Here is a 14921-nt window from a genome sequence, read left to right as displayed (position 1 = left end):
CTAGAGCATGAACCAAGGGCCAGCTTACAGTTGTGTCACCCATTCTTAAACCAGGATCAGGAGTTTGCAAAGTTCTGGCCAAAAGCATCAGATTTTATCCTAAATCAAACTGTGTTTGATACACTAAAAGTTTTAAGATTTCCAGCCTAAGCCCCTATCCCCTGACTAAGAGGATTCTTAAAAAACTCAGCATTTAGTATCATCAGAGAAAGCAGCAACAGTACCCTAGGAAATAATAAAAAATTTTCAAGGTGTTGACATCTCCTCTAGTCTGTGCAGATCCTGGCCCTAACAGTGTCCCAATTATGGAAATAAAGCTGGAAAAAATTACTTGACCCAAACTGTAGCCTCCCGGCCTGTGAGAGGCTGCAAGGGGAGAAAGAGAAGATAGAGATAGAGTAGAAGTTTTGATCCCGCGAAGGGCGTGAACGAGCCGACTTTAGAGATGTGAATAATTGAGTCAGTAGACACTTATTATTTGTAAGAGCCACAGCTGCTCCGACCACTGAGCTATCCAGGCTATCTCACCCAATGGTCTCAATTTAACACTACACTGGTCAGAGGATAATGCTAGCTCAGATGGAAAGGAGATCAGAAACTACAGGAGGTAGATAATGCTAGGTAGCATTAGGAGAGAGAGAGGAAGTAAGGCAGGCCTGGCCTAAAGACCAGGCCTTAGTGAGAAAGATAGAGAGGAGAGAGACAGGGGAGAAGATGCTCCTTATCAAACCTGTGGATGTTCTTCAAGTGGGTGGAGATGACTGTGGCTCGTTTATTTATAGTCTTGACAGCTCAATACATATTGAACAGTTATATGATACCTCAATACATATGGATGAGTTACCTGGGGTATTCCCATTGGATAATGCAACTTATGACAAGGTGAAGGTGGGGTTATTATCCCCGGGAGAGTGAGACAAAGGAAAGCAAGGTTTCGCGCCTAAACTTCAGCCACGCTGACAATAAAATTTATTGCCATGCACAGGATGGCCATGTGCTCACTCACAATCCTTGTCTCTCCATAATGCCTATGGGCTGGACTGCTACACAAACCTTGGTAGTTAGGTTTGTAATAGAAAAATTATACAGGGGTAAGATGGAAAGTTGACTTTAAGGAAGGATTGAAGGATTGTCCTTTGATCTCCCAAAGAGTTGAGATAGGAAAAGCTCCTAGAAGCACTTCTTTCTCCCTCGGCTTGGGTAGAACCACAATCTCAGTGCCAGTCCAAGACCAAGATCCAGGACTAAGTGACAGTTGTTTATAAGTTAACCCTTCTTCCTCTCCCCTTGGCTTCTAGAATACTTTTTCCAAAATTCTTTGGCATGTGCCAATGTCAGTTGCTTAAAGCCAACTTTCCACATTATGCTTCTCTCTCTAATTTTCCTATTACAGGTTCAGTATTAGGACAAAATGAGACACTTATAGAACCTTCAACAATTAATAGAGAAATATTAGCCACTTAGCCACAGTATATCATTCAACAAAGATAGGCACTGAAGTCACCTCAAGTTGATCCTGCTGAGTGTGGTTCCCATGTCTAATTTGGCCAACATCATCTGTCATCCAAGCAGAATACTCCTAGAGCTCCTGGTTGATGCATTCCTTTTTCCAGACTACATAGATACAATTTTTAAAAATAAAAACCCTTACCTTCTGTCTTGGAATCAATACTGTGTATTGGCTCCAAGACAGAAGAGTGGTAAGGGCTAGGCAATGGGGGTCAAGTGACTTGCCCAGGGTCACATAGCTGGGAAGTGTCTGAGGCCAGATTTGAACTTAGGACCTCTCATCTCTAGTCCCGGGTCTCAATCCACTGAGCTATCCAGCTGCCCCCAGATGCAATTTTTAATACTTGTTTTCAGACATTTTGTGATCCATATTCTTTCCCCCTTTCCCCCTTTTCTGAGACAAAAGGCAATATGATATAGGTTATACATGTGTTGTCAAGCAATACAATTTCCCATGTTTATTATGTTGTGAAAGAAGACACATATTGCTTATTTTAGAAAAAAAATCTCATGAAGGAAATGAAATGAAAAATGGAATGCTTCTTGGTTCCTTCAATCATTTTTTCATCATGAGTCCCCCTTGGAATTGTCTTGAATCCTTGCACTATTGATATTGTTAAGTCACTCAGAGTTGATCATTGCTATTACTGTATAGTACGACATTCTGGTTCTTCTCATTTCACTTTCTAAAATTTCTTATAGGTCTTTCCAGATACTTTTTTTGTTCATCCTGTTCATCATTTCTTATGGTATAATAGTATTCCATTACAGCCATATACCAGAACTTATTCAGCCATTCCTCAGTTAATGGAGATCTCTTTAGTTTCTAATTTTTTATCACCCCAAACAGAACTGCTATAAATATTTTTGTATATGTAGGTCCTTTTCCCATAATTTTTATCTCTTTGGGATACAGATCTCATAGTGACATTACTGGGCCAAAATGTGTACACAGTTTGATAGCCCTTTGGGCATGGTTCCAAATTGCTGTCCAGAATAATTGTACCCATTCACACTCCACCAACAGTGTATTAATGTCCCAATTTTCCTACATTCCCTCCAACATTTATAATTTTATTTTTTTCTCATATTAGTCAATCTGATAGGTGTGAGGTGGTACTCAGAATTCTTTTAATTTGCATTCCTCTCATTAATAGTGATTTGGAGCATTTTTTCATATGATTAAAGATAATTTCCATTTCTTCATCCAAGAAATACCTGCTCATATCCTGTGACCATTTATGTGAATGAATGACTGTGTATGTCTGGTATTATAAATTTGGCTGTTCTTTACACATTTGAGAAATGGGGCTTTTGTCAGAGATACTTGCTCCAAAATTTTTTTTCCCAGTTTTTCTTTTTCCTTCTAATCTTAGTTGCATTGGTTTTGTTTGTGCAAAAACTTTTTAAATTTAATGTAATCAGACTTACCTATTTTATATCTTGGATTGTTCTCTCTGTCTCATTTGGTTATAAATTCTTCCCTTATCTATTGGGCTGACAGGTACACTATTTTGTGCTCTCCTAATTTGTTTATAGTATCCTCCTTTATGTCCAAATCAAAGATCCATTTTGACTTTATCTTGGTATGTGGTATGAGATGTTGGTCTATGCCTAGTTTCTGCCATACAGCTTTTCGGGCTGTTTTTGTTCAATAGTGAGTTCCTCCAAGAACCTAGATCATTGGGTTTATCAAACACTAGGTTACTATATTTATTTACTACTGTGTGTTGAGTTCCTATTCTATTCCAATGGTAAAATACTTTCTTCGCCAGGATCAGTTTGATTTGATAATTGCCACTTTGTAATATAAGTTTGAGATCCAGTACCGGTAGGCCACCCTCCTTTATTTTTTTTTTCATTAATTCCCTTGATATTCTTGCCCTCTAATTCTTTCAGTTTTTCTCTAGCTCTGTGAAATGGTTATTTGGTGGTTTGATTGGTATGGCACTGAATAGGTAAATTAGGTAATAAATTAATTTTAGTAGAATTATTACTTTTATTGTATTGCATTATATTAACCTGCCCATGAACATTTGAGATTTTCCATTTGTTTAGATTTGATTTTATTTGTGTGAAAAGTGTATTTGAGCTGTGTTCATTTAGTTCCTAGGTTTGGCTTGGCAGATAGTCTCTCGGGTATTTTATATTGTCCATAGTTAATGGAATTCTCTTTTTTTTCCTCTTGCTTTTGGACTTCATTGGTAGTATAAAGTAATGCTTATGACTTATTGTGTTTATTTTATATCCTGTGACTTTTCTAAAGTTGTTAATGATTTTAATTAATTTTTTATTGATTCTCCAGTTCTCTAAGTATATAATTATGTCAATTGCACAGAGTAATAGTTTAATTTCTTCATTATCTATTCTAATTTCTTCTTCTTTTTGCTACACCTAGTATTTCTAGTACAATATTGAATAGTAATGATAATGAGCATCCTTACTTCACTCCTGATTTTATTGGGAAGTCTTCTAGCTTATCTCCATTACAGATAATGCTTACTGATGGTTTTAGATAGATGCTATTTATCACTTTAAGGAATGTTCTATTTATTCCCATGGTCTCTAGTGTTTTTTACTTTAATTTTTAAAATATTTTTCCATGTTTACATGATTCATTTTCTTTTCCTCCCCTTTTCATTCCCCCCTCCCAGAGTCAACGAGCAATTCCACTGTGTTATACAAATGTTATCATGATACCTATTTCCATATTATTCATTTTTGCAATAGAGCAATCTTTTAAAACCAAAACCCCAAATCATATACCTATATAAACAAGTGCTAAGTCATATGTTTTTCTTCTGTGTTTCTACTCCCATAGTTCTTTCTCCCGACTGAAATAGAATATGGTATATTGGGAGAAACTATGTGAAATTATTATTGTTTGAAATAGAATAAAAACTGAGGGAAATCTATTACTTGTTGAAATATAGAAAAGTAAACTGTGAGAAACTGTTTCTTGTTGCAATGACTGAATGCTCTGGCACTTGAAATAGAATATGTAAATTGAGGGAAAACTATTACTGATTGAGATAGAGAAAGGTAAACTGAGGGAAACTGTTTCTTCTTACAATGACTGCTATTCTCTGGTTTTTGAATAGAGAGAGCTGCTAGAGGGGAACCACCCTGAGCATCTCCTAGTTACAATGGTGGTAGATGAGAGACACTGCTAGTAAAGGGAAATGCTGCCACACAGGGATACTGGCACACAGGGATGTTGGTACACAGAAGACTGCTCTGGGGTTTACTCTGGGTTTTGCCTATTGATCCCTACTGATGGCCAATTTACTTCCTAACCTCCTTCCTCCCTCACTCACTCCCTTCTCCAACCCTCTCCTCCCTTGTTCCCCTTCACCTCCCAATTCTTCTTGAAGCCGTTGGCTTCTTCCCTCCCCCCAAAGTGAACTATAAAGATCTTCTTTTCTTTTCCTTTTTCAAGTAAGGGTTTATTGGGATAACAGGATGGGAAACTGAGGAAAGTGGGATGAGGGTTTCCCTAATCTATAAGGGGAATTTGAGAGGGTTATGGAAATAGTCCAGTAACAAAGGTGAGAAGAGGAACAGTTAGATAAATGGAGAACAACAGTTAAGACCTTCTTTCTTCTTTTACAACACCATCAAGGTCTCTCAGTTTCTCCTGGCCAGCTTAAACTCTCAGAGAGAGACAACCAACTCAAAACCAAGTTTCTCCTTCTTCTCCTCTCTCTGAGACCAGAAAAACCCCAACTCTTGGTCAGTCAAAATCTCAGAGAGCACAGGGGTCTCCCCTTGATCAGAAAGCCCCCAAAGCAAGCTTGCACAATCAGGGTCTTCAGCCAGCCTCCACTGCCAGCCTCAACTGCCAGAGAGAGAGTGCCACTTCCAGCCCCTCCCCCTCGTCAGCTCAACTGCCACTCCTCCTGGGAACATTCCGTTTTAGAATCTTGGTCTTGATTAACAAAAGATGTCCCCGGCTTATCTCTTGCATCTTGTCTTGTCCTTCAAAACCTTTCTCTCTTCATGCCTCTTCCACAGGACATGGACAGCATTCTTTCTCATAACTCCCTCTGGCTTGTCCTAGATCATTGCTTTGCTACTAGTAGTAAAGTCCATTACATTTGATTGTTCTGCAATGTTTCACTTGCTGTGTACAATGTTCTCTTGATTCTGATCATTTCACTCTGCATCAGTTCATGGAGGTTCTTTCAATTCATATAGAAATCCTCCAGTTCATTATTCCTTTCAGCACAAGAGTATTCCATCATCATCATATACCACAATTAGTTCAACCATTCCCCAATCAAAGGCCACCCCTTCATTTTCCTTTTTTTACCACCACAAAGAATAGGGCTATGAATATTTTTGTACAAGTCTTTTTACTTATTGTCTCTTTGGGGTACAAACCTAGTAATTGTATTGCTGGATCAAAGGTTATGCATTCTTTTAAAGCCCTTTGAGCATAATTCCAAATTGCCTTTCAGAATGGTTGAATCACTTCACAACTCTACCAGCAATGCATTAGTGTCCCAATTTTGCCACATCCCCTCCAGCATTTATTATTTTCCTTTACTGTCATATTAGCCAATGTGCTAGGTACAGATTGATTTTTGATTTTGAGTAGTTTTTATTTGTATTTCTCTAATCAGGAGGGATTTAGATCATTTTTTATGATTATTCATAGTTTTGATTTCTTTCTCTGTAAACTGTCTAATCATGTCCCTTGACCATTTGTCATTTGGGGAATGACTTGATTTCTTGTACATTTGATCAATGTTTTGCTTTTAATCAGGCCCCTTCCCCTACCCTTATTTTACTCCCTTTGTCCCACCCTTTCCCTTCTTATTCCCCTCCTACTTCTCTTTAGGATACTTTAATTGACCCACTGCCAACTTTTCTCTCTTATATTACTACCCTCCCCACACCCTACTTCCTTATTCCCCTTCTATGTCTCTTATACAGCTCTGAACCATACGTTCAGGGCCTGGGATTTCCAGGTGTAGGTCTGTGGTATATCACACTTTACAGTATTTTGCCCTGAAGCTATTTTCCCTACCCCTGCTGCTACCACAGCAGTTGTGCTGCTGCCTCCACTGCTAGGAGTGAGTCCAGTGCTATTAAGCTTTGAATCTCACTGCCAGGACCTGGAGCCTCCAGAGGTAAGTCTGTGGTGCTTTTTCTTCAGTGTAGCCAGCCCTCTAGATTTCAGATTGCCTGGTCCTGGCTCTGCCTCTGGTGTGGTAGGAAGGAGGTGGATCATCCTTTGCTTTTCCTTATGCAGTTTTGACCCCTTATAACATGGAAATTCCCTCTCATTGCCTACTTTTAATGCTGTGTTCAGTGGAAGAGCCCCTTTACTCATCCTGCTTTGCCTTCTGTCCTTTCAAGACACAGCTTTGGGATTATTTTGCTACTACACTGCCATCTTGGTTCCCTTTATCTCTCTGTTATTTTTAATAGGAATGGGTGTTGTATTTTGTCAAAAGCTTTTTCTGCCTCTATTGAGGTAATTTTATGGTTTCTGTTGGCTTTGTTATTGACACAGTCAATTATGCTGACTGTTTTCCTAATATTAAACCATCCCTGCTTTCCTGGTATAAAACCTACTTGGTCATAGTATATAATCCTTGTGATATATTGCTGTAAATTTATGCATCAATATTCATTAAGGAGATTGATCTATATATAGTTCTATTTTTCTGTTTCCTGGTGGGAACTTTATACTTTATAAATTTTATACTCGCATGATGAGGACATGATATCATTGCCCAGAGAAGAGCATGAATACCTTTTCCTTTCACCTTATACCTTTTCCAACATCAGGGGTTTTTCCAATGAATCTTACCTTCTCAATTCCATAGACTAAGTATTTAAACTTCAGCTTCAATATTTGAACTTCCAGTAAATGGGCAGAATTAATTTCTTTACGTATTGACTAATCTGATATCCTTGCTGTCCAAAAGATTCTCAAAAGTCTTCTCCTGCAGTGCTCAGCTTTCCTTATTGTCCAATTCTCACAGCCAAGCATTGCTTTTAGAAAAACCATACCTTTGACTATACAAACCTTTGTTAGCAGAGATGTCACTGCTTTTTAGTATGCTGTCCAGATTTGCCATAGCTTTGCTTCCAAAATAGAATTTTAGAAATGTTAAATATGATAGACCTCTGTTCATTATTGAATGAGAATAGAAAGTAGTATACATATTACTCAGCTATGCTTGAAATCTATCTTTGAAAAATAGACCATATGCTGAAATGTGAAAACCTCACAAATGCAAAAAAATAATAATTTTAACCATGTTCTTTACTGAATAAAATGCAATAAAATTACATTTAATCAGTGTGACAGTTAAACACATGATTAAAACTTGAAAATTAAGATTATCTTAAATACAAGTTGTAGAAATGCAATTGTATGATGAAGTGAATAGAAAATGTAGATCAAAACTCTCTGGTATTTGGTTCTCAGTACATTTTGTTTCATATGTGGTCCCATTTCTCTTTGCCTTGAATTTCTTTATTTGCAAAATCTTATTAGGGAAAAATATTTCTTTTGTAACTGAACTAGAACAACTTAAAGAAATAAAGTACCTGAGATGAAGCATACTGTATTATTTTCTTTTTCAGGATCCATGCCTTGTATCAGAAGTGTGCTGTATTGTTAAGTCACCACCCAGAATTAGAGGCACAAAGATGCCATGTTGTTCTCTTAAAGAAATGTCTAAAGGTAATATAGCAAGGTAGAATATATTTTAGATAAGTTAATATTTTCATGACTCATTAAGAATAGTTTATCTTTTCCTCATGGTTAGGTAAAATTAACTTCATCAGGTGGATAATAATATTCAATGAATATGTATTACAGACTTATCCTGTAATTATAATACAAAATAGCTTTTGATAGGAGAAAAGTGCAATCCATGTAATTATTTCTGGTAGAAGAGGGAATCGATGTATGGTATGAGGGAGTGTTATTTAGTGGGTTCATGGAATAGATAGCCTTTGTTTGACTACAGAAAGATCAGATGAGCTTTGGAATGAGAGGGATGACACTATAGGCATAAAGGTTTTTATGTGCAGAGTATGTTACATGGGTTAATTAATGGTCCATTTAGCTTGTCTTTAGTATATCAAGAAAAATCATTAAAGTTGATTTAATGTTTTCACCCAACTCTTACTTGTATACAAAGGAAAAATTTTTTAAACCTTGTGTTAAAAATGTGCAGAGCCAGTAGTTGAAATTTTTTTAATGTGTAATTTTGAATGTTCTAATGTTTGAAAATGAAAGAAATCTACAGTATGGGGTAAAGAGCCCAAGAATGAGCATAGCAAGTATCCCTTCAGAACCTTAATCTCATTAAAATGTATTAAGGAACTAATTAAGAAAAAAACAGAGGACTTGCAATTCAATTATTTCTGTTCTAAGGAAAAGAAAAGGATTAGTAATATGTAGTACAAAAAAATAAAGAGATGGTTACTTTTTCTCATAATTGGGGTACACAGGGAGAATATAACCTCATTTTTAAATGAACAAAATAAACAAAAGGTTAAATACTCTTATACATACACTTAGAGGCAAAGAGTTAGGTTAAAATATATAATCAGTTCTACATATGCTTGTTTTGAACACATGACTTACTCCAATATATAAGGGATCAATTTGCCTGATTTTTTTCTGTGATAAATAAAGAAAACATAGAAAACTATACCCAGCTAAATAGAACTGAGTAGGAATACACAAAACACAGAAAGGCACATACCTTCAACATATTTCAGTTCACCATGTATCCTGCAAGATTGTGCTTTATTATTCTTATGCATTTGTGAACTTTTCTATACATATATATGTATATATATATGTATATTTATATATATATATATATATAAATAATCATCCAACATCCTAAACATGTCTTAGCACAAATTGTATGTTATCTGGTGCAGTAGAAATTGTGGACAGAAGTCTGGTTCACACCCCAAAACTACTCCAATCCCTTGACACCTTCCATGCCAAAGTTCCTCCCATCTTGCTATAGCCATGAGGTTTGTCAGCTAAATCTAATAAGAACTGTGGTGTGGAACCACAAAAGCCCAGGGTCATTGACACCGCTACTATTTCTGGCACTTTTTATGTACCTACTAACCATTTAACATGTTTATAAAAATGCATGGCCATTTTTATTAGCTTTGTATCCTTTTTATGTTTCATTGAATAATTTTTTAATATTATGCCCCCAAATCTATTTTTTCTATGCCAAAAGCCCTGAAATTTTACATTACACAATGATCTTTAGGAATGCATATGTCAAATTATAGCAGAATTAACTATATACCAAAGTCCACAGGAAATAGGCAGAGATTGGGGTAGAGGAGGCTAAAAGAAGAATCAAAATCCTAAGGAGCTAATATTTACAAACAAAAAAAAAAAGCCCTATACTTCCTGATCTTGATTATAAGTTTAATAGGGAAAGAAAATAATAGATCCTGAAAGCAAGAAGGTACTCATCAAAATGAGAATGGCTAAATAAGTTGTGATATATTTATTAATGTAATAAAATATTGTGATGAAAAATTATTTCAGAAAATGAGAAAGGTAGCAATGCTGTTAACAAATATAAAAAAGGAAAAAAAAAGATGTTAAAGAATGCATTTTTTTACATTGTCATGACCTGGATTTGATTGGTTTGATTTGTTATAAGAATTTTTTTAAAACCCTTACCTTCCATCTTAGACTCAATACTGTGTATTGGTTCTAAGGCAGAGGAGTGGTAAAGGCTAGGCAATGGAGATTAAGTGACTTGCCCAGGATCACACAGCTAGGAAGTGTTATGGTAGTGAGTGGAGCCTCAAATAGTGATGTCAAAAAAAGAATAGGAAAAGGAAGATAGTAGCTTGAAAGTCAGTATTTTTACACAGCACATACACTCTACAAGAAACTGAATTCTGAAAGGGAAAACCACACAGTGAGACATATTTCCTGCCCAGGGCAACATAGAAGGACAGAAGGAGAGGTCTGTAGATGGTAGAATGAGTGCTGGCCAGTGAGAGCTCTGGCTGTGAAGGTAGCAATAGCCTGTGGTAAAGGCATCAGTGTCAGAAAGCAGCACAGCACCCAGGGATGGTAAGGGGATTGAATACCAAGGCAGAAAGGTGCCCCCAAGTACTAGCACTAGGATTAGGAATGGGTGCCATCTGGTAGGTCTGTTGCCAATTACTCAATTCTAGTTGAGTTTCATTATAGAGAAGAACACTCAGTCACAAGAGAAGAGTGAGCCCCACCTAGGGAAAGACTAGGGCATAAGACTATGAGTACAGTGGTGAGATCTCTCTGCAGATCACATCATTTGAAAGCACTTGAAAACAGGCTCCGAGACTGGTATGAAAGGAGCTGTGTAAAAGAACAGAAGCTCAGACCAGACATCCTTCCCATCCCCACAGGCTAGCAGAACCCAATTCTAATATAAAGGCTAATTCTAAGAAAGAGGTTTGAAAATGAGCAAGCAACAAAAAAGTACCTGGACCTTAAAAATTCATGGTCGTAACAAGGAAGCTCAAGACACAAAATCAGAAGTCAGGGACTTGAAAACATAAATACACAAAGTCTTGGAAAAAATGCAGACTAGATACAAACCCAACAGGAATGCCCAGAAGAGCTAAAGAAAGCAGTTTTTTAAAGAGCAAAAGAAGTAAAGTATTTTAATGTCAAATAAGAGTAGTAGGAAAAAAAACTGGGATAAGAAAAGAAAGCTATAGAAGAAAATTGTTACCAAATCTTTTATCAAAAAGGGGCATAAAATACACCAAAGAAAATACTTCTTAAAAATCAGAATTAGCTGATTGGTAAAAGAGTCACAAAACTTAAGGCATCTGGAAACAAAACAAAACAAAACAAAACCTATCACAAGACTGAAAAAATAGAAAATGTGAAATTATCTAAGAGGAAAAACAATTGATTCAGAAGAAAGAATGAATTATTGGACTATCCAAAAGTCATAATTAACTTTGAGCTTGGGCATCGCATTTCAAAAAAGTATAAAGGAGCATTTCCTTGATATCACAGTACCAGAGGTCAAAGTAAAAATTGAAATAATCCATTAATCATCTCCTAAAAGAAACCACATATTGAAAATTCACAAGCATATTATAATCAAAATCTGGATCCCCGAGGTCAGGGATAAAACAGACAGAGGCACTGAAAAGAGGAGGAAAAGGGAAGAAGAAGAGGGAAATTATCTCACATAAATAGGGTGAAAAAAGAAGAATTTATAAGATGGAATGGAAAATGGAAGGCAGGGGAAACAATACTTGAACTTAATTCTCATCTGAACTGGTTTTAGGAGAAAATAGTATTCTGTTGAGAATAGCAATTCCTCTTACCCAACAGGGAAATAGGAGGAGAATACAGTAAGAGAAAGGAAAGGGGTTACAAAAAACAAATAGTTTAAGGGGTAGCGGTGGTCAGAAGCAAAACAGATTCTTGAGGAAAAGACAAGGTAAAAAAAAGAATAAACTAAAGAACATAGGATGGAGGGAAATATACGTGACACATGTAACACCCATTAAATAGAATGTAGCAGAATGGACTAGAAACCAGGATCCAACTTAGTTGGCTTACAAGAAACATACTTGAAAGAAGAAGATACCCACAGAGTTCAAATAAGGGATTGAAGCAGAATCTGTTACGTTTCATCTGAAATAAAAAAGGCAGGGGTGGCAATCTTGAGCTCAGACTAAAGAGAAGCAAAAATAGACTGATTAAAAGAGATAATCAGGGAAAGCACATTTTCTAAAGGGTATATATTATATATATAAGATGGAGTGGAAAATGGAAGGCAGGGGAAACAATACTTGAACTTAATTCTCATCTGAACTGGTTTTAGGAGAAAATAATATTCAGTTGAGAATAGCAATTCCTTTTACCCAACAGGGAAATGAATTACTGAATGAATATGTAATGAATATACTGTATACATATATATATATATATATAAATATATATATATTATTTATTTATTTATCCCTCTCAGAACTAGAGAAATCAAGACATAAAGAAGAAAAAAGTTCGGTAGATGAATAGAATTTTAGAAAAGTTAGCTATGACAGACCCATGGAGAATATTGAATGGCAATAAAAAGGAGCATATCTTTTTCTCAGCTGTGCATTTCACCTTACCTCAATAGAGTAAAAACAGATCAATAAATTGGGCATGCAAATAAAAGTAGAAAAGCAGCAGTTTCAAAACACTCAATTAAACACAAAAATAGAAATCCTGAAAAATCAAAACAGAGATTAATTAAAGTGAAAGCAAACAAACCATTGGATTTGTTTTATAGGAGCATAAGACAATAGATTAACCATTGGGTATTTTAATTTTAAAAAATATATCAGTATCAAAATTGGAAAGGAAAGAACAAATGCACAGCCAATGAAGATCAGATTAAAGTAATAATTAGGAACAGTTTTGTCCCACTATATGCCAAAAAAGCCAACAATCTAAGTAAGTAATAATTAACCTTTTAGAGACCAAGTGACCAGACTGCGATCCTCATGCCACATGTCAGCCACCCACCTTAACACAGACAGAGGAGGGAAGAAGCACTCCTATTGAGCTTCTAGGCAGAAGGGTGGATCATGTGAGAAGTGAACCTCAGCCCCCTCCAGGATGCATGCCATAGGTTCACAAACAAAAATCTAAATGAGAGGATAAATTTTTACAAATTATAAATTGCCCAGATTAACAGAAAATTAAGTAGACTACACAAGTATCTTAGAAAAAGAAATCCAGCAAACTATAAATGAGTTCCCTAAGAAAAAAATCCCAGAACCAGATATATTTATAAGAAAATTTTATTTCAGAGAATTATTCATTCTAATACTATATAAATTGTTTGGAAAAAAATAAGTAAAGAGGAACAAGTAGAGCAGTGGAAAAAACAACAGCCCTGGAGTCAGGACTTGTGTTCAAGTGTGTCTTCAGACACTAACTAGCTATGTGACCCTAGGCAGGTCACTTGCCAAAAAAAAAAAAAGGAAAAATTCCTCATATGACACAAATATGGTTTTTGATAACTAAACCAGGGAGAGCCAAAACAGAGAAAGAACACTATAGATCAGTGATGACATACCTTTTAGAGATGGAAGGCCAGGCCCCACCCCATACCCCAGACAGAGTGCCTTGTCTGCCCTGATGAGAGTCTGAGTGTTGTGCCCCTCCCCACCCACCAAGTGCTGGGCACAACCCCCCCCCTTACCTGACACAGAGGAGGGAGGAAGCACTCCTATTGGACTTCTGGGTGGAGGAGCAGGTGAAATGGAGTGTCCTCAGCTAGTATAGAGAGGGGAAGGACAGTGGCCTGAGCTCTTCACTCCCCTCCACCTTACCCTCTGTGCACTCCTATTGGGCTGCTGGGCAGAGGGGTAGATGATGTGAAAAAAATTTCATCAGGCATGGTGGAGAGGGAGAGAGGAGCAGCTCTGCCAGTCCCTCTGCCTTTCTAGTAATGAACTAGAGGGAGTTGGGGGTAGGGCAACTGTGTGCCCACAGAGTCCTCTGCATGCCATCTTTGGGACCTGTAAGTTTGCCATCACTGCTATAGACCCATTTCCCTAGTTAATATTTATGCAAAAACTTTATATAAAATACTAGTAGGGAGATTACAATAATATATCACAAATATATATATGTATATATCACAAAGTCATATACTATAACCAGGCTTAATTTATATAATTTATATATTTTATATAATTTATATATATATAAATATATAATTTATATAAAAAATAGAGAACTCAATATTAGGACATCTGTAAGTAAAACTGACCACATCAATAACAAAAAACAAAGATAAGTATTATTTTAATAGCTATAGAAAGAAGTTCTGATAAAATATAACACTTCTATAAAAAACAATAGAAAGAATAGGAATAAATGAAGCTTTTCTTAAACTATTAAATAAAATAACTGTAGAAAAGATAAAATACTTTGAATATCACCAAGACATACAGAGAAGCAATAATAGCATAATTACAAAACACAAGTAAAGATATATCTAAATGACTGGAAAAATATTAACTGCTTATGTGTTGCCTTAGCTGATATAATAAAAGAGCCAATAGTACCTAAATTAATTTACTTATCCAGTATCATATGATACTATAAAGAATTACTTTATTGGGAAGATATCATTTGGAGTAACAAAAGATCAGGTATATCAAAGCAATCAACAGAAAAAAAAAGTGAAGAAAGAGGCCCTAAGAATACTAGATTTCAAAACTATACTACATAGTATAATAATCAAAATGGTTTTATATGGGATAAAAAATAGAGTGGTTGATCAGAAAATAAATAATATACAGTAGCAAATGAACACAGTATCCTAGTATTTGATAAACCCCAAAACCCTAGCTATTGAGGCAAGAACTTACTAATTCAT

At 36.0% G+C, this 14921-nt stretch overlaps 1 protein-coding gene across 2 annotated transcripts in view; it reads left to right on the top strand.

Moving 5' to 3' along the window:
• MEIKIN (meiotic kinetochore factor) overlaps positions 1–14921 on the top strand; it is a 175096-nt gene that overhangs the window by 118866 nt on the left and 41309 nt on the right. For both annotated transcript variants that reach the window (XM_007473413.3, XM_007473414.3), the window contains exon 12: positions 8113–8212. In XM_007473413.3, the coding sequence (XP_007473475.1) occupies positions 8113–8212 (100 nt within the window). The remainder of the gene's footprint in view (positions 1–8112; positions 8213–14921) is intronic.

Source organism: Monodelphis domestica, chromosome 1, assembly GCF_027887165.1.
Source record: "Monodelphis domestica isolate mMonDom1 chromosome 1, mMonDom1.pri, whole genome shotgun sequence".
Lineage (NCBI taxonomy): Eukaryota > Metazoa > Chordata > Mammalia > Didelphimorphia > Didelphidae > Monodelphis > Monodelphis domestica.
This window is presented reverse-complemented; position numbering and strand designations above follow the sequence as displayed.